The sequence below is a fragment of the Muntiacus reevesi genome, chromosome 3, assembly GCF_963930625.1.
Source record: "Muntiacus reevesi chromosome 3, mMunRee1.1, whole genome shotgun sequence".
Taxonomy (NCBI): Eukaryota; Metazoa; Chordata; class Mammalia; order Artiodactyla; family Cervidae; genus Muntiacus; species Muntiacus reevesi.
This window is the reverse complement of record NC_089251.1, coordinates 236447565-236472978: the sequence shown is the minus strand read 5'-3', so window position 1 is coordinate 236472978 and position 25414 is coordinate 236447565. Positions and strand designations below refer to the sequence as shown.

The 25414-nt window shown below is 36.3% G+C and overlaps 1 protein-coding gene across 5 annotated transcripts in view; it reads left to right on the top strand.

The window, feature by feature from the left end:
• Window positions 1-409: 409 nt before the first annotated feature.
• The window catches only part of FAP (fibroblast activation protein alpha), a 74818-nt gene continuing 49813 nt past the window's right edge, over window positions 410-25414 (top strand). The window contains exons 1-7 of one of the 5 annotated variants that reach the window (XM_065931647.1): window positions 410-545; window positions 1776-1961; window positions 2292-2376; window positions 18054-18152; window positions 19119-19213; window positions 20139-20213; window positions 22596-22648. In XM_065931647.1, coding sequence (XP_065787719.1) covers window positions 1956-1961; window positions 2292-2376; window positions 18054-18152; window positions 19119-19213; window positions 20139-20213; window positions 22596-22648 — 413 coding nt within the window. In that variant the 5' untranslated portion in view covers window positions 410-545; window positions 1776-1955. Of the gene's footprint in view, window positions 546-766; window positions 908-1749; window positions 1962-1981; window positions 2045-2170; window positions 2377-18053; window positions 18153-19118; window positions 19214-20138; window positions 20214-22595; window positions 22649-25414 lie in introns of those variants that run through there. The other 4 variants (XM_065931646.1, XM_065931648.1, XM_065931651.1 and 1 more) reach the window with 4 other exon arrangements.

Genomic DNA, 25414 nt, shown 5'->3' with positions numbered 1-25414 from the left:
TAAAAGTTTCAATCAAAACTTTTCCTTCTTAAAGCACTCAGATTTCTTCTTAGATTCTGTCAAATGAGTTTCTTATAGACACCCACACTTGACTGCAGTCCTAAGTGGTACCCAGGCCAGTCACATGTCAGGGCATTTTTAATTGCTAAAGCCGAGAGTAACCCTTTTAATTATGCCCTAATCATTACTACAGTCAGTTTCTCTTCAGGATGTAAAGTCGTGGAAACAACTCACTAAAAAGCACTTGGAGACTTTGGAGCCTTGGCAGCTGGAGCAGAACTTCTGAGAATGCGCTGTGTGAACTTTCCAAAGAAGGCAATACATGTGAGAGGACCCACATGGTAGCAGCAGTTCATTTGGAACCTGGCTGGTGGCTTTTATCTTGGATTTGAGGATTTCACAAGCACACGGAGATGCCTACAAGTATATAGCACAACTTGGATGTTTATCTCAATGATTGCTCCAGTTTGCAAAGAGCTGGCCCCATCAACTGCAAAGGAGGGAGGGGCGCCTCTCCAACCTGGGGTGGCTACATCTCTCTGCCAGTAAGTGCTTCATGACTCATTTTCCTCAACAGAATTTTCATAAGGCTGGAATTCAGGGAGGGATGTCTGGAGAATGTCTGAAAGGAAGTTCACAAGCCACTGTCCTGCACTTTGCTGAAGAAAACCTTCCATGGTAGTCAGACCAATTGACTAAAGCAAACAGCAAAAGATTTCAGAAACATTTCCTCATTATTGTTCATGAAAAATCCATGAAAGTTCACCATGAAGTTTTGTTTTAGTCAGGTTGAGACCCGTGAGTTGGGGGAGGGGGAGAATAGTAGGTTAACAACTGCATTTATGAGGAACAACAGAATCTATCCAAAGGAGTTACACTGAACCAGCCAACATACACTAATAAACTGGTATGTGTGTGTGCATGTGGGTATGTGTGTGTTTTAATTCAGACCGATGTCAGATGATGTCAGGTTGACCGATGGCTTGGGATTTATGCAAATTTAGCCAAAATGAAATTGTACATATGACTTACTTCTTTTTTCAAATGCTTTTTATTTATTTTAAAGGCTTTATAATTACTAACTGTTCTCTCTCAGAATATATTCTGAGAGGGAAGCAAAAATATCACTTTTGCAAAGCCATGTTCATTCTTTCAAAGGTCTGCTGGTAAATTATTCTTACTGATCTTTCCATCTTTCTGGCCTGTGCATACACACCTAACCCATACTAAATTTCACCAGATGGCATTTTATTTCTTTAAAGTAAAGCAGTCGTGGGTTTAGACAGTTGAATTTTTAAACTTCTGTATTTACTGAAAGTGCATATGGTGCTATATGGACAAAGAAATTGTGCTGAAAGAAAAACATTTCTGTCTGCAGTACCTCATAATCTCCCAGAGAAAGAAAAATTGCAGTAACATGGAGTCTTTCTTACAAAATCTTATGTGGCTTTAATTTTCTTCCTCTGCTAAAATTTAGATATATGTGCACTATACACGCCTTAAAATTATATTTTAAATTCTTCTTTTGGTTGCAAATAGAAAGGTTATCCAAAACCCCATGACTTTCCAATATGATTCATAAGTGATTTCTAGAAGAAAATGAAACATAAACCTGAACTTGTTAAAAAAATATTTTAAAAAACCTCTGTATGTCAACGTAAGCAGATGTTGGTGTAGAATTTACAAGGTTAAGAAGGCTATAAAATCTCCCTTGAGCCACTCACAGTTCATTTCAAGGCCAAGAACGCCCCCAAAATCTGTTTCTAATTTTACAGAAATCTTTTGAAATTTGGCACGGTTTTCGAAAGTCCGTGGAAAGAAAAAAAAAAAAAAACTTGCCCTAGCTTCGACTTCCAACTACGAAGACAGACCTACTTCTTTTCAACGGTTTTCACAGATCTGGTGACCCACGCTCTGAAGTCAGAATTAGCTAACTTTCAAAAACATCTGGAAAAATGAAGGTTAGTATATGCAGCCACAGATACTGCTAAAGGATCGGGGCTGGCTGAATCGAGCACAATCAGAGTTTTCTATTGTTTAGAAGGTGAGGATTTGTACATAAGTATGTACTTCCTGGAGTGGGTTAGGATTGGGAAATTGTTCTAAATATACTGTGGAAACATTTCTCCTTGCAGAGCTGGAAGAATTCCAGCAATTATAGCCAGATCAGTGGAAGACAATCAAAAGCTTTATGGGAAGGGAGAAAGCGGATTTATGTGTAAACAAAATCTTGCCATTTCTACTATTTAGCAGAAACCATTTATATTTCTAATTTTCTTTATTTTATGTAGACATGGTTAAAAATTGTATTTGGAGTTGCCACCTCTGCTGTGCTTGCTTTATTGGTGATGTGCATTGTCTTACGTCCTTCAAGAGGTAAGAATTTTCTCTATTTTGCTTGGTCTGCCTAGAACAGTTTGGAAAAAGCACTAGCGCATGGTCACAAGAGATTGAGCCTTTCCTAAGTGCTTATTTTCCAAAGTAACTTTATAATTTCTAAGAAGACATATAAACTCCCAGGTTTGTTGTTGAGCAACCAGAATCACTGAGGAATTGAAGGCATAGGTAGGAAGAGGTTTCCAGTATTACTTCTGCAATAGAAAAACCTGAGGACTCTTCTGTAACACCCCGGTGTCTCTCCAAAATACATGCTAAATTCCAAGCTTTGACAGGCCTTTAGAGACAATATTTTTAACTAACATTGCTTTTCATTATTGGATTGCCTCATGGAAAGTAAAGATGAGTAAGAATGGAAAAGTTAAAACAGAACCTATGGAAATTTTTATTATGAGTCTTTCCAAAAATTTAGGGAGGCAGTCAAGAATAGAGATCTCAGGAATAGCTGCATAGAAAAAGTGAAATTGTTGTTCTAGATGCAAAAGCCAAGAAAATCAAATTAGAAGACTAAATATTATTAAGCAAGCATTATGTTTAGTTTTTAAATTGATTCTTTTTAAACAGTCTTAGATAACATTGAGCTCACTTTGCTGAAATTCAGGAGACTGATGTTGGGGTTAGTTTGGATTTAAATTAAGACTGTTTATAAACCTTTCTGTGATATTAAGGACATAGGTTTTTATGAAACTATGTAAAGATGATTAAGATCTAAAACAGGGAAAATGTACAATAATAACATGTCTAGCTTTGGAGTCTAGGGAAAGGAAAAATGTTTGCACCAACATTAAAAGCTTGTGATAGCCTATGATAGCTGAAGTGGGAAATACCTCTGGTTAAAAGCTAACTGACAATAATAGAAGAACAGTGGCAAGCCTTTAGCTGAAGAAAGTATGAGTTCTGAATTATTTATTGCTTTAAAAATGAAATATAGGAAAATACTTTGAAAAATTAAAAGTGCTCATGAGATTTTCACAGAATTACAAAGTGAGGAGGTTAACCAATAAGATAAAGGTAATGTTTCTTCAGTGTAGCTCTTCAATACTCATTCCTCTCTGCTAGCACAAGATTATTCTGAGGCTGTTGATTGAAAGAGATTGTGTGAGTCCGTATTTTTTGTACTTTGTCAAGTTAAAATTGTTTTCAGATCAGTGTCTCACCTCATTTTGAGGCCATATTTTCCTCAGAGCAGCATCTGTCAGATAGTGGATTAGGTCCTATCCTATTGATTCCTTGAATGCTAATACAAGCAAAAATAACTCCTAATTTTTAAAGGAAACCCCCCAATACCTGAAATGGACATTTTGCTCCATCAGAAACAAATGTGTGGGGAACACAAGTGTGTGGATTTTAGGGGAACTAAGCTCCCGTATGCTGCTCAGGGTGGCTTAAAAAAAAAAGTCAAGGAAAAGTATGTGGATTTTATGGTAAACCTGCCTCCATGTCTAGAGGCAAGGGTGAATTGCATTTGCACTTTGGAATTTGAGTCATAATTTCCAATAAGAAATATATGACAGTTATAGTATATAAAAGTAAGAACATTTTGGGAAACTTAAAGACCCACTTACAAAACAGTCATTCATTTGTTTGTTGTTTAGTCACTCAGTCGTGTCCAGCTCCTTGTGACCCCATGGACTGCAGCACGCCAGGTTTCCCTGTCCTTCACCATCTTCTGGAGCTTGCTCAGACTCTTGTCCATTGAGTCAGTGATGCCATCCAACTATGTCATCCACTGTCATCCCCTTCTCCTGCCTTCAATCTTTCCCAGCATCAGGGTCTTTTCCAATGAGTCAGCTCTTTGCATCAGGTGGCCAAAGTGTTGGAGCTTCAGCTTCATCATTGTTATATATTAACAAATGAAGTCCCACTAATTAGTCCCACTCAGTTAATTGAGTTTCACCTCTGCCCATCATTGTGCTAGTTGGGAGAATAAGGGTACTGCATTTAGACTTCCACCTGAAAGCACGATTAAGAACGCAGTATGGATGCTCAGTCATTACCACCAATATGGGATCAGACATTCACTTAGGCCACTGGGTCACTTAAATCACTAGGTCTAAGTGAAAAATGAAGAGGAAAGGGCTTTTCCAAGGAGAGGGTAGGTCCCAGGAACATCATCTGAGAATTAAAAGAGCTTTGAGGGAATTAGGCAGAATTTTAGAAACAAATAGGGCAATGGGGTAGTGAAATGAGAAAGATCCATTTAGCTCACTCACATAATAATAAAAATAACAGATAACTATTTGGGGACTTCCTAATTTTCCCATTTTTAATTTTACTCAATGGGAAACACATCTGAGTTCCCACACCTTAGACCCAAGCTGTCCTCATTGGTCTCAGCCTACTCCCCTCCAACCAATTCCCTTTTTTTCTCCTGTCTCTACATTTTCTCTTGAGGTTCTTCTTTCCAAGCATCATTCCTCTTCCTATGTGAAGATACAACCACACCAAGAGTGGAAACTAAGCTTTTCATCTTTCCCTCATATTTGCCCACCCTGAGGACAAACACAAGAATTTTTGGTTTAAGAGACATACAGAAGTGACAAAATAAAAGCCAGACAAGCAGAAACTAGAATTGGAAAGTAACAGAGGCTCCAGAATTTTGCAAGTAAATTCAATATGGCCTTGCTTCATGATTTATAGTTTCTGAATTCCTGAACCTTTGTGAAAGGACTTATGGGAGCTATCTGCACTTTTCTTGATTTCAATTGAGTATAGAGTTCACTACATGAGCAAACACTCAATAAACATTAACTAATTTTTTTTCCAAAATTGCTAACATTTTGTGTCAGCTTAATAAATGGTAGCAAGCATTTTATTGTGTTCTCCATCCTAGTACACAAAGATGGCAGCTCCCTCTGTGTGATGGTTTTTTTTTCCCTCAACAATGCTCTTCTTAAGTCTGAGAGTAGGAAGTAATTATCCCTGAATAGCACCTGTGTTCCTATCCCCTACCTCTTTGGATCAGAAATGAATTTTTTCAGGAATTTTGGTTGCAAGGCAAGGATATTGGCAGCTGTAAGACAAAAGCAGGAGAGAAGAAATGAAGAAGAAAGGAAAAGGAAGCTGAGGTGCGAAGGAGTCGAGAATAAGGCTGAGTGAGGGAGAAAGAAAAGAGAGATTATATAGTGTGGAGAAGTCAGGTTCTTCTGGGCAGGGCCTCCAGTACCTGCCGTGAAAGGAGAGCCATCTTTAGCTAGAGTAGCTTCAGATCTCCTTGAAGTCCTCTTGTCTACCTCTGCAAACTTTTCATTTTATTATTTTTTTATTGTTGATTTTGGCCTGCAGTATTTTATACAAATTTTCAGTAGTTGTCATTTTTTTAAAATCATAAGATTTCACATAAAAATGTAGATTTTTGACTTCTTTTTAAATATTAGATCTGACAACATTGGGCTCATGGGAATAGCTGACTCAGAAGCAGCCGTAGTCTTTAGGTTGGCAATGCATTCTCCACTTTGCTGTGTACCCCAATATAAAATAGAAAATGGAGAAAACCTTTCAGTTTTATTTGCATAAAGTAACATATTCACTTACAACATCTACCTGACTCCTATAAACACTTGGATTTTTAACTCTTGAGGAGAAGTTATAGTGTTCCTCTTGGGATTAAAAATAACAATCTACTGAATTACAAAAAAAAAACAAAAAAAAAAACACAAGAGATTAGCATCCCATAGTTATCCATTATCCACAACGCCCAGTCCACTGTGGCTTTTGGATACTTTGGTTATTTGTTCAACAGTTATTTATTGAGTACCTTCCATATACCAGGCATAGGTATAAGGCATGAAGGACAAATTCTTTAGCCTTACAAAAGGACAGTCTGACAATAAACAAGTAAATAAGTGAATTAATAGAATATTTCAAGTTTGTGAAAGTGCTGAAGAAGACAAATGGAGTGGGGCTGTGTTAGACATCCAGGGCTGCCATAACAAAATATCACCTGGGTGATAATAATAAAAAGCAAAATAAAGGCTGAGTGGCTTAAATAACAGAAATTTCTATTCTCACAGTTCTGGAGACTGGAAGTCCCAGATCAAGGTTAACTGGGTTCAGTTTTTCTCGGGGGCTTCTCTCCTTGGCTTGTAGATAGATGCCTTATTGCTTTGTCCTCACCTGGCTTTTTCTCTGTGCATGTGCCCTCCTGGTATCTTCCTCCTCTTTCAGTAAAGACACCACTAGCTTCATCAGATTAGGGTTCCACTATATGTTCTTGTTAATTGTAATTACTTAGTTAAAGCACTTATTTCCAAATACAGTTCCACTGAGGATTGGAGCTTCAATTTATGTATTTTGGAGGGACAAAATTCAGTACATAACAAAAGTGGCTAGGGAAGGCTTCTCTGAGATGATATCTGAGCCAAGACCTAAAGGACAGGAAGGATGCAAACTGGAGGCTAGATCCTCACTGCAGAGGGAAATGCAGATACAAAGGCTCTGACGTAGGCAAGTATCTGGGAAGTTCAACCTGTGCGGCCAAAATTATGTAACCAATGAACGCAGTATGTATATGTATATGTATATGTATATGTATATACATATAGACTTATGAGTATACATACACATTTATAAAATTTATAGTGATTGCTTACTTAGATAAGTAATAACTTTATATAATTATTTCAGAAGATAATCTGAATTCACAGATGATTTAGACAGAATGTAGATCAATATTTTATAAAGACAAGTATCATTTAGAATGCCTATATTTTTGGCAGAAATCCATTGTTATTATTACTATTATTGTAACTATTATTAGTACTAAAATCTCATCATTTTTTGTAAAGTAAGATATATGTGAGGCCAAATTATCATCAAAGGAGATGTGAATTTGTTTTTAAGGCTTAAAATTTTCCCAGTATCAACACTAAGAACTATGAAACAGACTCCCTCAAACATCTTAAGAGTTTTAAGCTTATTTATTCACTGTTCTTTTGGAGGAAATATGGGGAAGTCTAAAGGGCTGAGGAAAAGATTCAGAAAGTCCATGGACCTAAAAGAGCTTTTGAGTTGAGTATAAATATATCAGCCTTGCAGATTATATTTCTCTACTATGCTCTTGGATTTTAAAATCACAGAGGATGAATCTTCGTAGATTCTTTTTGAGTTTTGCCAAATTCTAAATAATTTGAAAACAATCCAAGTTTTCGGATGATTCCCATATTGCAGAGGAGTTTACCTGTCTCTGATTTCCAAAGTGAATTGTTTTACACAAGAATATATAGTCACACATACACCTTGAAAAAACCAGGTTCTAAAGCTCTAACTGGGGATATGGAATCAAGGCTAAAGGTTTTTAAGAACCAGAGGCAGTCAGACTGAGCCTTAAAATCTAGGAACATGCTAGGCTAAATTAAAATAATGTTTCCATGGGATAATCAATACTAATGAGTCTTTTATTTACTTGTTGCTTATTTTATGCAAAACAAAGAACTTACTTTTTATTTCAGTATCCTTGCAAATTAACAAAAATTATGTAGTAAAAATGGAATAGCTTATAATCCTTATTAACCTTTATCCCTGTGAATAATAAAAAAATAGAATTACTTTAAAATTTTCTCCAACATATTATGATTTTTATACGTGGTAGAAAAACTGATGAGGTAGTACTCCTTAAAGGGACAGGTTAGAAAGACTGTATGTCAAAAAAAAAAAAAAGAAAAAATCAGACAACTTAGATGAAAAGAACCACAGATAAAAACTACCACAATTCACTCAATAGTAAACAGAAAACCTGAATAGAACTATAACAACTAAGAAAATTGTTTTAATGATTTTAAAACTTCCCACAAAGAAAACCCCAAGCCCAGCTGACTTCACTGGTAAACTCTAGAGAACATTTTAAGAAGAATTATTACCAACCCTTCATAAACTCTTTCAAAATATAAAATAGGACACTTATCAATTCATCTTTAAGGCCAGATGCTGTGATACCAAAACCATACTTCTTTATGTTACAAGTGAAGAAGTTACAGACCAATAGTAGTTACAGCAATATTTATTATGAATATAAATGGAAACAGCCTCATCATACTACTAGCAAGTCAAATCCAATAATGTATAAAAAGGATTATTCACCAAGATCAAGTAAGATTTATCCCAAGAATATAAGGTTTAACATCCAAAAATCAATTACTATAATGAGTTATATTAATAGAAAAAGAGACAAAAAAACACATGGTGATTTCAATAGATACAGAAAAATGATTTAACAAAATACAGCCTCCTTTCATTATAAAAAACACTCAGCAGACTAGAAATAGGAGGAATTTCCTCTATCTGATAAAGGGCATCTACAAAAAAAAAAAAATCAGAGTTAATATCACACTGGTGAAAGTCAGTGCTCTTCCCCTAAGATCAAGAATAAGATAACAAGTTAGTTCTTATTTCTATTAAATGTTTTATTCTCAGTTGTATGGGCTTCCCTTGTGGCTCAACTGGTAAAGAATCCACTTGCAATGTGGGAGACCTGGCTTTGACCCCTGGGTTGGAAAGATCCCTGGAGAAGGGAAAGGCTACCCATTCCAGTACTCTGGCCTGCAGAATTCCATGGACTGTATAGTCCATCGGGTCGCAAAGAGTCGGACACGACTGAGCGACTTTCACTTTCACTTTCTGGCAGTTGTATCCAGGGCAATTAGATAAAGAAAGAAAGAAAAAGTATCCAGATTGGGAAGGAAGAAGTAAAACTATCTCTATTTACAGATGACATGATCTTGTTTATGGAATATCCTAAGGAATTCACTAAAAAATAATGGAATTAACAAGCAAGTTGAATAAATTTGCAAAACACAAGCTTAATATATAAAAATCAATTGTTTTCCTATACATTAGCAATAAACAATACAAAAATATATTAAAAAATGAAAATAAATCCTATACTTATAGATCACAAAACAGCATTTTAAAGATGGCAATATTCTCTAAATACGTCTGCAAACTAAATGTGACCCCTATCTAAATCCCAGATGATAGTTATTGCAGAAATGTACAAGGTGATTCCAAAATTCACATGGAAATACAAGGGATCCAGAATAGTTATCCTGAAATGGAAGAATGAATCTGTCTGCACTGCAGGCAGATTCTTTACCCACTGGGTCATTAGGGAAGCCCACAGCATCCGGGAAGCCAAAGGACAGACATATCCCCTAAAGAAGATATCATGGTTGTTGCTGAGTCACTAAGCCGTGTCTCTTTGTGACCCCATGGACTCAGCATGCCAGGCTTCCCTGTCCTTCACCATCTTCTGGAGTTTGTTCAAACTCATGTTCTTTGAGTCAGTGAGCCATCCAACTATCTTCTTCTCTGTCACCCTCTTCTTCTCCTGCCCTCTTTCTTTTCCAGTGTCAGGGTCTTTTCCAGTGAGTTGGCTCTTCCCATCAGGTGGATGGGAAGTATTGGAGCTTCAGCTTCAGGATCAGTCCTTCCCATGAATATTCAGAGTTGATTTCCTTTACAATTGACTTGTTTGAACTCCTTGCTGTCCAAGGGACTCTCAAGAGTCTTGTCCAGCATAACAGTTCAAAATCATCAATTCTTCAGTGCTCAACTTTCCTTATGGTCCTACTCTCACATTCATACATAACTACTGGAAAGAAGATATGAAAGTGACCAATAAGCTTATGAAAAGAGACTCAACATCATTAGTCATTAGGAAAATGTAAATCAAATTCACAATGAAGGGATTTCCCTGGTGATCCAGTGATTAGGAATGTGGGCTTTCACTGCAGGGGGCTGGGTTTGATCCCAGGGAATTAAGATCTTGGGTGCCAAGTGATGTGGCCAAAAAAAAAAAAAAACAAAAACCTGCAATGAAATATTAGAAATGAAATTGCAGGTGTAGCAAACAGATATCCATTACAGCCTACCTAGTGAGACATAGCTTGGCCTTGGAGGTTGTAGTAGAAATAGAGAGGGTAGAGAGAGATTTTGGACAAAGAATTGTCAGACCTGGGTGCTAGACAAAGGCGGTAAGCAGAGAGGGAGGTCAAAATAACTCACAGGTATTTGAACTGAGCAACGAAGTGGAGGATAGTGCCATTGACTTGGAGAAATCTGGAGCAGCAGGATGGAAGTCCTGTTTTCTGAGCTTTAGACTTACTGACTTTGAAGTGCTTGTGAAACACACAAGTGGAAATATCATCTGGGATTCAAAGAAGAAATCCAAGTAAATCCAAAAAGTTACATCACAATTTAAAACAGAGATTAGAGGAAGATGAACTGGCAAAGGAGATTGAGTGGGCCTTCAAATATAGACCAGGTTTACTTTCATCTTCAGGGTCACCAAAACATTTGTCATTTAACACCATGTAGCGCTAGTGATAAAGAACTCACCTGTCAATGGAGGAGACTTAAGAGACGAAGATTCAATTCCTGGATTGGGAAGATCCCCTTTAGGATGGCAGGGCAAGCCACTCCAGTACTTATGCCCAGAGAATCCCACGGAGAGAGGAGCCTGGTGAGCCACAGTCAATAGCATTTCAAAGAGTCTCCCACCACTGAGGTGACCCAGCACTCACGCAAAGCAGTAAATATCACAGAGTATGGTCCATATAAAGCATAAGAACATGGTGCATGCATATGTTCTCAGTCACTCAGTTGTGTCCAACTCTGTGACCCTATGGACTGTGACCTGCCAGGTTCCTCTGTCCATGGGATTCTCTACGCAAGAATACTAGAGTGGGTTACCATGCCCTTCTCCAGGAGATGTTCCTGACCAAGGGATTGGACCCACATCGCTTATATCTCCTGCATTGGTAGGTGGATTCTTTACCACTGAGCCACTTGGGAAGCCCCTTACTGCTTTAGAGATCAGGGGGCAAAAAAAAGCCCCGTTTAACATAGCACGGCAATAACGTAATACACAAAATGAACTTTTAAAAACCTGACAATTCCTTTGAATAACTTTATTCAAACTATATTGTTTAGTGTTATCTACAGAGAGAACCTTGCAAAATTCTTTCAAAATCAAGAGCTACTACATTCTTCAGTGAGACATTAAAAGCTTTATAGCAACTTCTTTGCTCTATTTGGTGAAGATCAAATTGTTTCGTTTTTTCTTAATGTTCATTTTGAGGTATAATTATCCTACCTCCCCTTGTGCATTGTTTGATTTTTGTGTTTGTTTTGTTGTTGTTTTATTACAGTGTGCATTCACTTTAAATCATAAGGTATTGGTAAAGCGCCCAGTCTCTACAATCAGATGGAGCTGGATTTAAACCCCAGCTCAGTTATATATTAGCAAGTTATTTTAACTCTCTAATTTCCATTTCCTAATCTTCAAAATGGTGTTGGTAATAGTACTTATATATCAGAGAGTTGCTGTGAGTGTTTCATGGGACTATACATGTAGAGTGCCCCATACTTTTAGAACACTTTTTGTTACTGGTCTAAAGCTACCACAGTCCCATTTCTTCAAAGTTGTCAGCCTTTGCCAAAATATAGCATTAGTTTTAAATAGTTTGTTCCCCACCCTTTTATTTCCAGCATTTACTCCTGTGCTGCTCACTCCAGAAATAAACATGACCTGATGCGATGGCTGGACATATTTCCTATTGAGAACAGTATCATTGTAGAGTAAGCAGAGAGACAGATGTGATATGTCTGGAAGTCCATGTCACTCTGCTGAGATGGCCTCATAAGCATCAGTTTCAAAATCAGTATGAAAGTGAGAAGAAAAAGACCTACCAACCATTCATGAGCCCACTTAATAAACCATGTTTTCTCATTTAGTTTGTGATGAACAGTAGAACTGATATCTGATGTCTCTGCTCTGACAGTTATTGCCAGTTTTTCAAGACTAGAAAATTAAATGACAGAAATAGAATCCTAATAAAGAATAAACACAAAATTTTAAGAAAAATTAGGAGAATAGTGAATCATTACTTGTGAATTATTTCTTTTTTTAAATTATTTCCGTGAATTGTAATTTCTTGGATTTATAATTGAAATAATTCCCATCTTTGTTTTAATAAGTTGAAAATGCAAATAATTATTGTTAATTAGAGTGTTTAAGCAGTGTATGAGTAACTCTAAAAATGAGCCAAATTGATTCTAAGGGTGCTATCAGGAGTTAAGTGTTAAGCGAGTGTCTGTTACCAGTGGAAGAAAGATATGCTTTCAGAATTCATTTCTACTTCTGCTCAACTACTTTGAGTTTAAAATTTTCAGATGGCAAAACTAAACTTTCAAAATAATCAAGAGATTATAATTCAATATTGAACCATTATTTAGAAAAAGTAATGAAAATCCACACATTCAATTTTTTAGGTGACTAGAACTTGTTTAGTGTGATTGATGCCATTTTGATGCATTTTATACTGATTTACACATACAAACGCACACACACACATATTCAAAACACTAGAAAACAATGGCTCCTTCCCCTATCATTGCTTTCCCTGTTATCTTGTTTAAACATAAGCTTTGGCAGGATCAGTCCCCTTGCCCTTTCTCAGTTCCTTAAGAGTCAGCAGAGGGAATGTACCTAAAGAAGAATCCAGCTGACAATGAGCAAGAGGACTGAATAGAGACATAAACATTACAAGAGACCTTGAACATTCCTTGAAAGCCATGATCAGCATTAACTGTGGGGAGTCTGTCCCTGAGATGTAAATTTCTATGCAGGCCAGACCTATCCACCTACCAGAAGTTCATAGGCAGTGAGAAATTCAACTGATAGGCATAGAACACTGAACCAAGTAGATTCAGTGAAATCACAAAATTTGGTTTCTTTGAAGAAGACTCACCAGTGGGGCTTGAACAAAAATGAAAATCAGGGCTTTATCCCCAATTCTGAAAGAGTAGATTTGAGATAAGAACTAGGAATCTGTTTTTCAGACAAGTGCTCCTGCTAACTCCAAGGACAAAATTTTGATACATTTTTAAATGATGTCCACGTAGAAGAGTTTATATATGAAATTTACAACATGGACAGGATGGTAAAGAGTAAGGGTAGGTGTATCTTTAGGGGAGGATTAGAAAAAAAAACACCTAAAATAAAATCTGTCCAGTTGATTTATTTTTTCATTCAACAAATATTTATTATTCTTCTACTATATGCCGAGCATGGTCCTAGCTGATACAAAGAACCAGCAATTAGATTGGAAATTCTAAGTACAAGTTTTATAACTCTTAATATGTGACTTAATCCATCATTTTTGAGCAGGTACATTATTCTATTATGAATGTGTGGTCATTTTCAGCAGGAAGAAAAGAATGCCTAATGTAAATTTTCCCCCATTTGATTCAGTAACACTCTGAGCCCAGCCTGACTCCAGGATAATCACACTTTTTGACCCCTGGTTACACCCCATGGAAGATTAGGAGTAATCACCTATCCCAAAGCTGTGCCACAAACCCTATTTCCAGATAAATACAGCTGGCTCCTCTTGATGTGTTCAGTATAACACCTTATCACTTCCTGGGTGCTGGTGGGGCTTATTATCATTATGATAATTAGCAGTATAATTAATGCATATTTAAATTGTTTCACAGATATTGAGTCAATGTGACATATGTTAAGTTCTCTAGATCATTAGCGTTTATAGCTACTATCAGTTCAGTTCAGTCTCAGTCATGTCTGACTCTTTGTGACCCCATGGACTGCAGCACGCCAGGCTTCCCTGTCCATCACCAACTCCCAGAGCTTATTCAAACTCATGTCTATTGAGTCGGTGATGGCATCCAACCATCTCATCCTCTGTCATCCCCTTCTCCTCCCACCTTCAATCTTTCCCAGCATCAAACTCTTTTCCAATGAGTCAGTTCTTCACATCAGGTGGCCAGCTGATGTGGAGTTTCAGCTTCAGCATCAGTCCTTCCAATGAATATTCAGGACTGATTTCCTTTAGGAATGACTGATTGGATCTCCTTGCAGTCCAAGGGACTCTCAAGAGCCTTTTCCAATACCACAGTTGCATAGCTACTATGCACCCATTTAAAATAAATGACTGGCTGAGAAGTAATATGACATATACCTTTACTCTCACATAACTTTCCTGAATAATCCAAATTAGAGATTATAAAGAGTAAATAACTAATCCTTGAAATCTTCTTGAGAAATCTGATAAGAATCAGCATGATTGTTAATGTCAAACAAAGGAAAATGAGTAGGAATTTTAAAATAATTTGAAATTCTTGTTTTTTAATTAATTTTATCTATCCCATGTGTGATATTAGTACTAACTGTACTATGATCATGACTGGACTATTTCAGTTATGGAGCCATAGGATGACCAAGATGTTCCAAGTATAACTGATGAACTCCATTATATTAGAATAAAAATTGACCTTTATATACTAATAGCATAATCTGAAACTGCATTTCCTATATTGTGATTTTGTGTGTTTGTGCTTAGTTGCTCAGTTGCATTTTATTCTTTGTGACCCTATGGACTGTATATAGCCTACTGGGCTCCTCTGTCCATGGGGACTCTCCAGGCAAGAATACTGGAGTGGATTACCATGCCCTCCTCACTGTGATTTTAGTAGATATTGTAAGAAATCTCAGTGGCCAAATTAGTTTGGGAAACACAGATCAAAAATATTTACTTCAAGAATATGATGAGCTATGACAATAACAAACATTTGTGGACTGCCAAGCATAGAGTTAAATGTTACACTTGAATTAGCTCACTTAATTTAACCTTCTATAAATATGAAGACTAATTATGGCTAAGAACTCTCAATTAAACATAATTGCAAGAAAGAAAAATTATATTCAAGGATACTTAAATAGGAAAATCTATTATATAAGTCATTAGCCATAATCAAAGCATTATTCATGCTAGACAAAAAAGATTTCACCAAGATTATATTAATTTATTGAATTAGTAGCTAAAAATGTTTTTAAAAAACAATTATCTAAGTTTTTTTGGTATTCATAATACAGGGATTCACTAAGCTAAATTTTTTTTCATCTATAAGTTCAGTATTATGAAGACACAAATTAAATATATCTCAAAAGAAAATAATTTCCACTGTAAACAGTACTAGAATTTTCCCTTGACTATTTAGAAACAGATTGCAATTTGCTCTTGAAAGTTAAATAAAATCAAATTAAAATACTTAGCAATTATACTAATGCTATTGTAGTAAAATGATATTTTATTCATTGAATGGGAATTACCAAATCAATGATATGAATTTTGTACAAGATCATTTAATTAATTAGAAGCACTTTCATTACAAATAATTGTAGAACTTAGGATGCAAAGTACCTGTACAAATGCGATTATTATAATAATCTAATTTCATTCATTAAGAATTTAGTGTCTGGTTGAAAAGGGGTTCATTAGTCACTTATGTTCTTCTAGCTACCAGGATAATGTTTAGTAAATTAAGAAGATAACTCATGGTCCTAATAAAAAGTTGGAGCATACACACGTCAGTGTGAATCAGTTAAAACCTCCAAAAATGCTATTAACCAATTGGTCCCTTGGACCTTATTATGGCACTTATGGCACTTATTATGGACCTTATGGCACTTCACTTATGTGATTGTATAGTTAATAGAGGCATATTTTTTCTCAAATTCCAAAATTTAAAGTGGTAGACCTGGAAGGTATTATCAACATTTTCTAGTCCAGTCCTTTACATTATAGGTGAGCAAGCTGTGATGCCAGAGATTGACTTACCCAATATAGGAAATTGGTAGTAGAAACATTCTGTAAAGAAGAGGACACAAATCTCATCCATCCACCCATCAATCCTTCATTTCATGTATTCATTCATTCAACAAGTATTTACTAAATGCCTATTATGTTCTAGACCTTAGGGATATGGTGGTGATCAAAACTAGACATGGTCCCTGGCCTTACATGACTCTTTTGAGAATACAGTGGGAGGTAATGAAATGTGAAAAAAATAATCACTCAAATGCATACAAGATAACAAACCAAGACAAATGTTCTTCGAAAAGGGAATCTGGCCTATGGTACTGTATAACAAGGGAGCCAGACCTAAACCAGGGGGTCAGGAAGGGCTTGCTGGAGGAAGTGGCTCTTATGTTAAGCACAAAGGGCTGAAAATAAGTTATAAGGAGAAGGGAGAGGGTGAAAAGAGTGCAATGGCTCTAGAGAAAGAAGTAAGTATTTGAGGAACAGAAAGTCCAGCATGTTTAGACTCTAGAAGTAGTGAGAGAAGGGTAAGAAAGGGCTGGAGAGATAGATCATCCCAGATCAGCTAGGGCCTATCATCCAGACTAATGGTTTTGTTCTTTATCTTGAGAGTCTTAGAAATTTATGGAAGAGTTTAGTAGGAAGATAAAGTTAAAGCTCATATTTGACCATTTTATTTTTATATGAGCAAATACCAGATTCGTATATCCTATTAGGGTGTAGGACACTTTCCTGTTGTGGTTCTATAAGTAATGGTCTGGAGAAGGGGTAAGGTAGGAGAAATGGAGAACAGGAATGTGGATGTGAAGAAGGATTGGAAGTTGGTCACCATAGTTTCTCGTGTAGCAGACCATTGCCAGGCTCTACAATGAATTTGGTCTGAGAATGGAAATCACATTTGAAACACATAATTGTCTTGGAGGGTTCAAATACACCTGAGTTTTGTTTGTGGTTTGTGAACTACTTTAGGTTAGTTTTTACATGGAAAACCTCTACTCTTGGAATTTCCAAAGTCAATTGTATAGATGATGTGATTTTCCTTTCTTCTGGTCTACTTTGTCTTTATAAAAATCCCTACCTTGGATAAGAAATTATCTGCATTCATTAATGTCTCTCTTGAGATGTAAGGATTCAGGTGGATGTTACCTGACCAATTGGGCTGCTAAAATATATCATTTATAAGTTTATAGAAGTTTAAGCCAAGCACGTGTGAGGAACTGTAAAGAACTGCTTAAAAGGCTGAGTTTTTAGTCAAATGTACATGGGCTTCCCCTGTGACTCAGTGGTGAAAAATCCACCAGGAGCTGCAGGAGATGTGGAGCCAATCCCTGGGTTGAGAAGATACCCTGGAGGAGGAAATGCAACCCTACCCAGTATTTTTGCTTCGGGAACTCCATGACAGAGGAGCCTGGTTGGCTACAGTCCATGGGGTCTCCAAAGAGTGGGACATGACTGAAGCAACTAAGCATGCATGGTGTGCAGGCTCAGTTTTGTAAGACCTAGAGTTGTTGGAGCCTCATCTCATCTTCCTTCTTAAAAATCTCTGAAAGTTCTTCACTGCCTGAAGAATAATGTCCCTGCTGCTCAGCGTGGTCTCCTTCACACCTCTCAAGTTTTTCCCACAACGTGTTCCTTTCGGGCATCAAGCTACTTCTCTAAGCCTCATCAGCCTCTCTATAAAAAAGGAAATAACACTCATAGTCATTAGGACAAGAGTTAATGGGGCTGGTGGTAAAGAATCTGTGCGCCAGTGCAGGATACATGAGATGTGGGTTCAATCCCCGGGTCAGGAAGATCCCCTGAAGGAAGAAATGGCAACCTACTCCAGCATTCTTGTCAGGAGAATCCCAGGGACAGAGAAGTCCAGTGAGCTATAGTCCATAGGGTCACAAAGAGTAGGACACAATTGAGCATCTGAGCACACACACAAAAAACAAGGGTTTAGCAACGGCAGATCTTTTCTTTATATGGTATCTGAGAGATATCTGAGTTATTCATCTTCTTTTAAGTAATGATGTGTTTCCTCCTTTCCCAAAGTTCACAATTCTGAAGAGAGTACAACACGAGCACTCACACTGAAGGATATTTTAAATGGGACATTTTCTTATAAAACATTTTTTCCAAATTGGATTTCAGGTAAGTGAATTATTTTTTGCATTTTTTTTAAAAGTGTGATTTTAGTGTTTTTAGTGCCAGCATATCTCTATTGTAACATAAGCCACCTTAGTTGAAATGGATTAAAAGAGCAATTATTTAGATAAGTCAAGTGGCCACCAAAGCATTTTTGACAGAACTACTTGGACAGGATTTGCTCAATAATAATGATGCCAATAGTAGTTTTAGCAGAACAGTAAAATCTGAGAATACATTGTTAGAATAAGCTGAGCATAGGCTATAGATTTTCAGAACAGGAAACAAGCACCTATTTAAAAGAGGTCATGAGAATTTTACAAAGAGAAATTCCATTGTTAATCTAGATAATCTAAGAAATGAACAAATCCTACCCTGAAGACAAATCCTTTAAGGGCCATAAAATTGATATTTGCATATAGTTTTTCAAAATAGTGAGTTGTTAAATGAGTCTAATCAAACAAATGGTAAAAGAAACTAAATTGCGTACATTATAATTTATATCTAAAATACCACTAAAAGTTGAATATTTTTGTTTTCTCTTTAGAAAATAGCATGCATATAAATAGGTTTTAAACTAAGTCAAAAACAGACTAAATGGAGTGTGTGTGTGTGTATATATATATAATATATATATTTGCAAAAGAAACATGCCATTTAAACTAGTTTATTCTCCTTGTAAAGCAGAGAAAATCCAAGTTTATTCCTAATCACCCTGAACTGGTAAAATAAGGCTTCTACTGACAAATACAGCATTTTTGTATAAAGTAGAGGAAAGCATCCTTTCCTCTCTTCCACCATCAACTTATTGTTTTTTTTTTCCAACTTATTTTAAATTTGACAAAGCAATGTGTACTGGACAGAAAGGGGGAAAAAAAGTCTGTCTATAAAATAAGAGAGGTGTTTCTTTGTTATAAATGTATTTCTTGCTAAGGGAGATCATTTCAAGTTTTGTTTTCCTTTTGTTTAAAGGACAAGAATATCTTCATCAATCTACAGATAATAATGTAGTATTTTATAATATTGAAACAGGAGAATCATATACCATTTTGAGTAATACCACCATGGTATGTATCCACCATCATCTTCCTCCTCAAAAACCTCTGCCAGCTCTTAACTGACCAAGGAACAGAGTTCAAACTCGGAACCCCTGATCTGGACCCAACTTGCCTTCTCAGCTGTCTCCCACCATAGTTATCCTCCAATTCTCTCTTCTAGTCACATTAGGTTACTATCCTTGCCTCCTCAATTACTAGCATTTTTCTTCCTCTGTGGAACTGGTATCCCATGAGGTAAGAGGTGCAAACTCAGTTCTTCTGGCCAGGCAAACTGAGTTCAGATCTTTGCTCTTGTTTACTAGTTATGGGGCTGTGCATAAGGTTCCACATTCTACCATCCTCATTGTGCCTCAGATTCTTCTGTAGAGTAGGAATAATAGAATACCACTTTGGGTTAGTATAAGAATTAAATACAGTAACATTTGAAAGTGCTTAGAACAGCACTCAGTAAATGCTCAGTGACTAGTCCTATGGTAACATACGCACATGTTGTTCTGTCCTAGGCCCTTGGACCTCCTACTTTCTCTACCCTCAATAGTCTAGCAATCTTTTAGAGTCAAGCTTGGCTGATATTTCTCCTTCTCTGTGCAACAAATGATCCTCTCATTTGCCTTTAATCACTCTTTCCTCAAAATTTTTGCAGTGCTGTTATTTACCTCTCTCTTATAAAACTGTCTAAATTATAATGTTATTTATTTACAAGTTTAATATTATAAGCCTCTTGAAATCACAAAGTGTATCATATTTATCATACTGTCATCCCTTAAAGTGTAGTAAATTTCTTTGTATATGGTAGATATTACCTAAGCTTTTAAAAAATTACTTTTAAGGTATATATGGGAGTATATCAATGATATGATATTCTCTTAGAACTATAAATGTATATGGCTCTGTTATTTTTTCTGTTTTCTAATCAACTTCTTCATGATTTCAGAAAAGTGTGAATGCTTCAAATTATGGTTTATCACCTGATCGGCAATTTGCGTATCTAGAGAGTGATTATTCAAAGGTATTGACGATTTAATTTGGATTTGTCTGATTGTATCTCCTATTAACCCACAGACTGGTTTATAAAAGAGGAAGCAAGAGTTTATCTCTAAATATTTGAGAAATTAATTCAATTCTAGTTCAATCCCCAAAGCATAACAGTAGCATACAAATAATTCAGAATTTGGCATTCTTGTCTGGCTATCATAAAGTATTAAAAATTACTTTCATCCTGAGGGAAAAACTTACTTTGGGGACACCGATATTCATCATAAAAATGTTATTTGGCATCGTAAATCATTAGTTAATTCTCACAAATTTTAAACTTTTTAATATTTATTGTTATTGAAAATGGAACTATCACAATGTAGCTTATTTAACTCACTTGCTCAAGCACAATAATATATAGTTAGTGGCTAGACAGCGGTTTACTCTGTGTCTTTGAAAGCCTAGTGTAGTGTAGCAGTATCCATTGCTAGACTGTTTAGCCTTACTTAATTTCCCCTTCCTGAATGAGTCTGTGAGGGAAGATAATCACCTTATTTTTTTCTACTTATACTGGCAAAAGAATTTATATCAAATTCAGCTTCTAATAATTACTTTGAGATCAAGAACCTTTTGTTTAACTGCCATTTTTCATATTTAGTTGAGATGCAAAACTCCCTCAATGCAGAGAATGAAAAGTCAAGCTTGCCCCTCCCCATTGTTCAGACAGCTGGTTATTTTCCAGTGGACCGGTCTTGGTCACCTGCAATCTTCAGAAGGACATGTTTCAACATGTTGGAGTTTCTTTGCCAAAAATTTGACAGTCCTTTAAGAAATAAAATCCAAAATACTTGATTTCTTCACTTAACTATAGTACAGATGCATGTCAGGAAGCAACAGTTAGAACTGGACATGGAATAACAGACTGGTTTCAAATAGGGAAAGGAGTACATCAAGGCTGTATATTGTCACCCTGCTTATTTAACTTATATGCAGAGTACATCATGAGAAATGCTTGCTGGGAGAAATATCAATAACCTCAGATATGCAGATGATACCACACTTATGGCAGAAAGCAAAGAACTAAAGAGCCTCTTGATGAAAGTGAAAGAGGAGAGTGAAAAAGTTGGCTTAAAACTCAACATTCAGAAAACTAAACTCATAGCATCTGGTCCCATCACTTCATGGCAAATAGGTGGGGAAACAATGGAAACAGCGACAGACTTTATTTTCATGGACTCCAGAATCACTGCAGATGGTGACTGCAGCCATGAAATTAAAAGATGCTTGCTCCTTGGAAGAAAAGTTATGACCAACCTAGATAGCATATTAAAAAGCAGAGACATTATTTTGCCAACAGAGGTCCATCTAGTCAAAGCTATGGCTTTTCCAATAGTCATGTAAGGAGGTGAGAGTTGAACCATAAAGAAAGCTGAGTGCCGAAGAATTGATGCTTTTGCTGTGATGTTGGAGAAGACTCTTGAGAATTCCTTGAACTACAAGGAGATCCAACCAGTCATTCCTAAAGGAAATCAGTCCTGAATATTCATAGGAAGGACTGATGCTGAAGCTGAAACTCCAATAATTTGGCCACCTGATATGAAGAACTGACTCATTTGAAAGGACCCTGATGCTGGGAAAGATTGAAGGCAGGAGGAGAAGGGGATGACAGAGGATGAGATGGTTGGATGGCATCACTGATTCAATGGACATGAGTTTGAGTAAACTCCAGGAGTTGGTGGTGGCCAGGGAGGCCTGGCGTGCTTCAGTCCATGGGGTCACAAACAGTCAGACGTGACTGAGCAACTGAACTGAACTGAACTGAACAGTACAGATAAACAATGAAAAAAAGAGCAGTTTTTTTGTTTTGTTTTTTCTGGAGGAATTACAAGCTGTATATCTCTTATTTATTTTCTCAATATCTATTATTTAAAACAAAAAACTATGCTAAAAAAAAGCAAGCATTTTACAAGAAAACTATATGATGGATAAAATTAGCTTTATCCAGTTTTATAGGATATTATAATAATTACTCAGGTACAGGGTAATCCTTACAGGACTTGGAAATTGTAGTGATTTTACTTCAATCAAGGTTAAGTAGAAAGGGAACAATTTTTAGAATAGAGTGTGTTAGAGAAAAGCTTTTTATATTAAGAAATGTCTTTGGATATACTTTTTATGGAGTAAGGGTTGAATCACTGCTGAGATTAGTTCTGGAATTTGGATGAACAGCACAGAAGTCCACAGTAAAACTCTTTAAATGACACTCATTTGGAATTGAAACATCACTTTCCTAGTGCTTTGTGAAAACAGTTCTTTTATAATTCTAAACCTTGAACTGAGTGATCTATGATTCTACCTTATTGACCTGAGCCTCTTGTGAATCATAATTTGTCTTTGCCTCTTTTCTTCCTGACAGCTTTGGAGATACTCTTACACAGCAACATATCACATCTACGACCTTACAAACGGGTAAAATGTCATGTCTTTTTATTAACACAACTTCAATCTCATATAGAGCCTCCAGACTCTAATTTGAGATCGACTGTGTTATCTTATTTCTAATCTTAGTTTCTTACGTTTTTATAATAAACATATACCCATGCAACTTAAGAAATTCAAAGAAATACTTCCTTGGAATATTCTCCTGTTTTTATTTGACTGATATCTTACATTTTATACAAAACATAGTTTTGTTTTTCTTACTTTTGAACACCTAATTATAAATTTTTAATTTATGAAAGTAAGCATATCTGTAAAAGTGCCAAAAATGCATGGGAATGATGCACAGTGTTGGGGAGAGGGGATCCTTCAATGGAAGGAAACAGAAGGGAGGGAAATGTAGCATTTAATCTAAATTTAATTAATATTATGCTAATTGTTTTTAAATGTAAAATGTTAATATTTTTAATTTAGATGACTAAGTTATCATCTATTATATTATTTTCTGTATCTCTGTGTTTAATTTTTTGAAATATTTACAGCTTAAAAAAAATTAAAAGAATGAGTAGGCAGGCAGAGGACTGAGGGAGAGAATGTCTGACAGAAGCAACAACATGAAAGATCTAAAAAGGAAGGGAGAGCACAGAGTGTTCAGGAAATTCAAAGTAGGTCAGTTGAGTTGAAATTGGAGGAGGGCAAGCTTACTAATAGGAGGTGGTGTAAGGTTGGGAAGGAATTGAGGCTAGAAATCATGCGCCAAATAATAATAAGGAAACTATTAAGAAGAGTTTAGTTCTCATCCTGATGACAATAGGGAATCACTGAATGGTTTTAAATGGGAAATGACATGATCAGATTTGCACTTAAGAAAAATCACTCTAAATATGGACAATGAATTGGTTTAGTTACTCATCTTAATGTGATATCCTATTTGCTGTTATATAAAAGGGAAGATAATTATATGGCTTGAAAAGGTATTAAAAATCTTACAGTCTATTTCCCCTTTTGTCCAGTAAAAGCACAAAAATTTAAAGACAACTATATTTCTACTTCTTTTAAATTCTTTCTACTTCTTTCAGAAAAGAATAACTCTGATCTTCTTAAACTGTCAAGTTAAGAAATAGGATCTGCTGTATAATGTAGACTCTAAATCCATCCAATACACTCTGAGTCTTTTCCCCTGTATCCACATTGTTACCAAAGTCAAGAAATGTTTATTGAGCAGCTCTTATGTGGGTTTCCCGAATGACTCAGTAGATAAAGAATCTGCCTACAATGCGGGAGACAGAGGAGTCAGTCCCTGGGTGGGGAAGATCCCCTGGGTCAGGAAATGGCAACCCTCTCCAGTATGCTTGCCTGGAAAATCCTATGGACAGAGGAGCCTGGTGAGCTACAGTTCAAAGGGTCGTAAAGGATCGGATGCAAGTGAGCTCAAGCACAGACATATGATGGGGAGACACAGATGAGTCTGAGGTGGCAACCCTATTCTCAAAATCTTTAGACTAGTGAAGTGGAAACCTTACCCTTTCAGTAGAATTTCTCAAGGCTTTAATCATTTCCTTGTTTTTCTTTTAATCATTTTTAATTTCTCCAAGTCCTATCTCTGTGGAGGTTCACCAAATTAAATAACATTACAAAAGAAGATGACAATGCTAGTTTTTTAATCATGGTTTCTATAAACTTCATGGCCTAGAAGCATTTTAAATATTTCGCTTTTGTGCAGTGAATTTATTCAAACCACTGCTTAGTTTGTTTTCCTGCACAACTATCTAATTTGCCAGATTGTTTTTTTGTCAGGTAAATACACCATAGTTTAAGGAGTGAAGAATGACAAATTTGTTGAAATTCAAGGCAAGACTGAATATCACTCATTCCAAGGCTTCTATGTGCCTCTGAAAATTTTATTTAAAAAAATCTACCTTAGAGAAGATGAGGATAGTTCTGATTTCCATCAAGGGAAGGGTAACTGAGAAGATGAAAGCCTTTGTAAAGAACCCTCCTCCATTTTCTGTCATATGGTAAAACAGATAATGGCAGCTGCGGTGGCTTGCCAGCCATGAAGAGACTGTGGGCTGAGATTTTCAGCTTGTCTGCATGATTGCATAGATGATTCCATGGGATATGGAAACCTAAAGCAATGTTACGATGTCAAGGTAACATGGACACTGATTTGAGACACAGCAGTAAATTGGGGTGAATGTCTTCTCTTGTGGGACATTCTTTTTCCTCTGCCCTTCTATGTTGATCTGTTCCGAACATTCTAGTGGCCTGGTGCTCATAAAATGCCTTCTACGATCAGGTTTCCCACTGCAACACCAACATTCTTCCTCTGTGGCCATCACTTTTTCTACAATCAAAGTTGATCTGTCCAGTGCCATGTTCCCTCATTGTTTGCTAGGCCGCAACATACTTTATGTTTGCTAGGCTGCATCATACTTTGTGATGCAATAAGTTAAATCAAGGTTACATGTGTTAAAAGTGTTCACAAGTGTCCAAACTTTAAAATGATGGGAGAAATAGAAATAGCAAGCCTATGTCAGGTTGGAGAGATGTTTTTGGAGGGGGCAAACAAGGAGTTTTCCTTCAGGTGCCTCACATTATGCCTTAGAGGCAGGTCTTGTTTTGCATCTCCACACAAGCATTCTTGATGAAACTATTCATTTCATCTTCAAGAAGATAATAGTCAAAATTTAAACAAGACATACTATGACTCTTTAACACTTATAAAAGTCTGAACACATTCTTGCTGAAGAACTACAAAATCTCCACGGTGCAAGTCAGTCAATTGAGTATTTG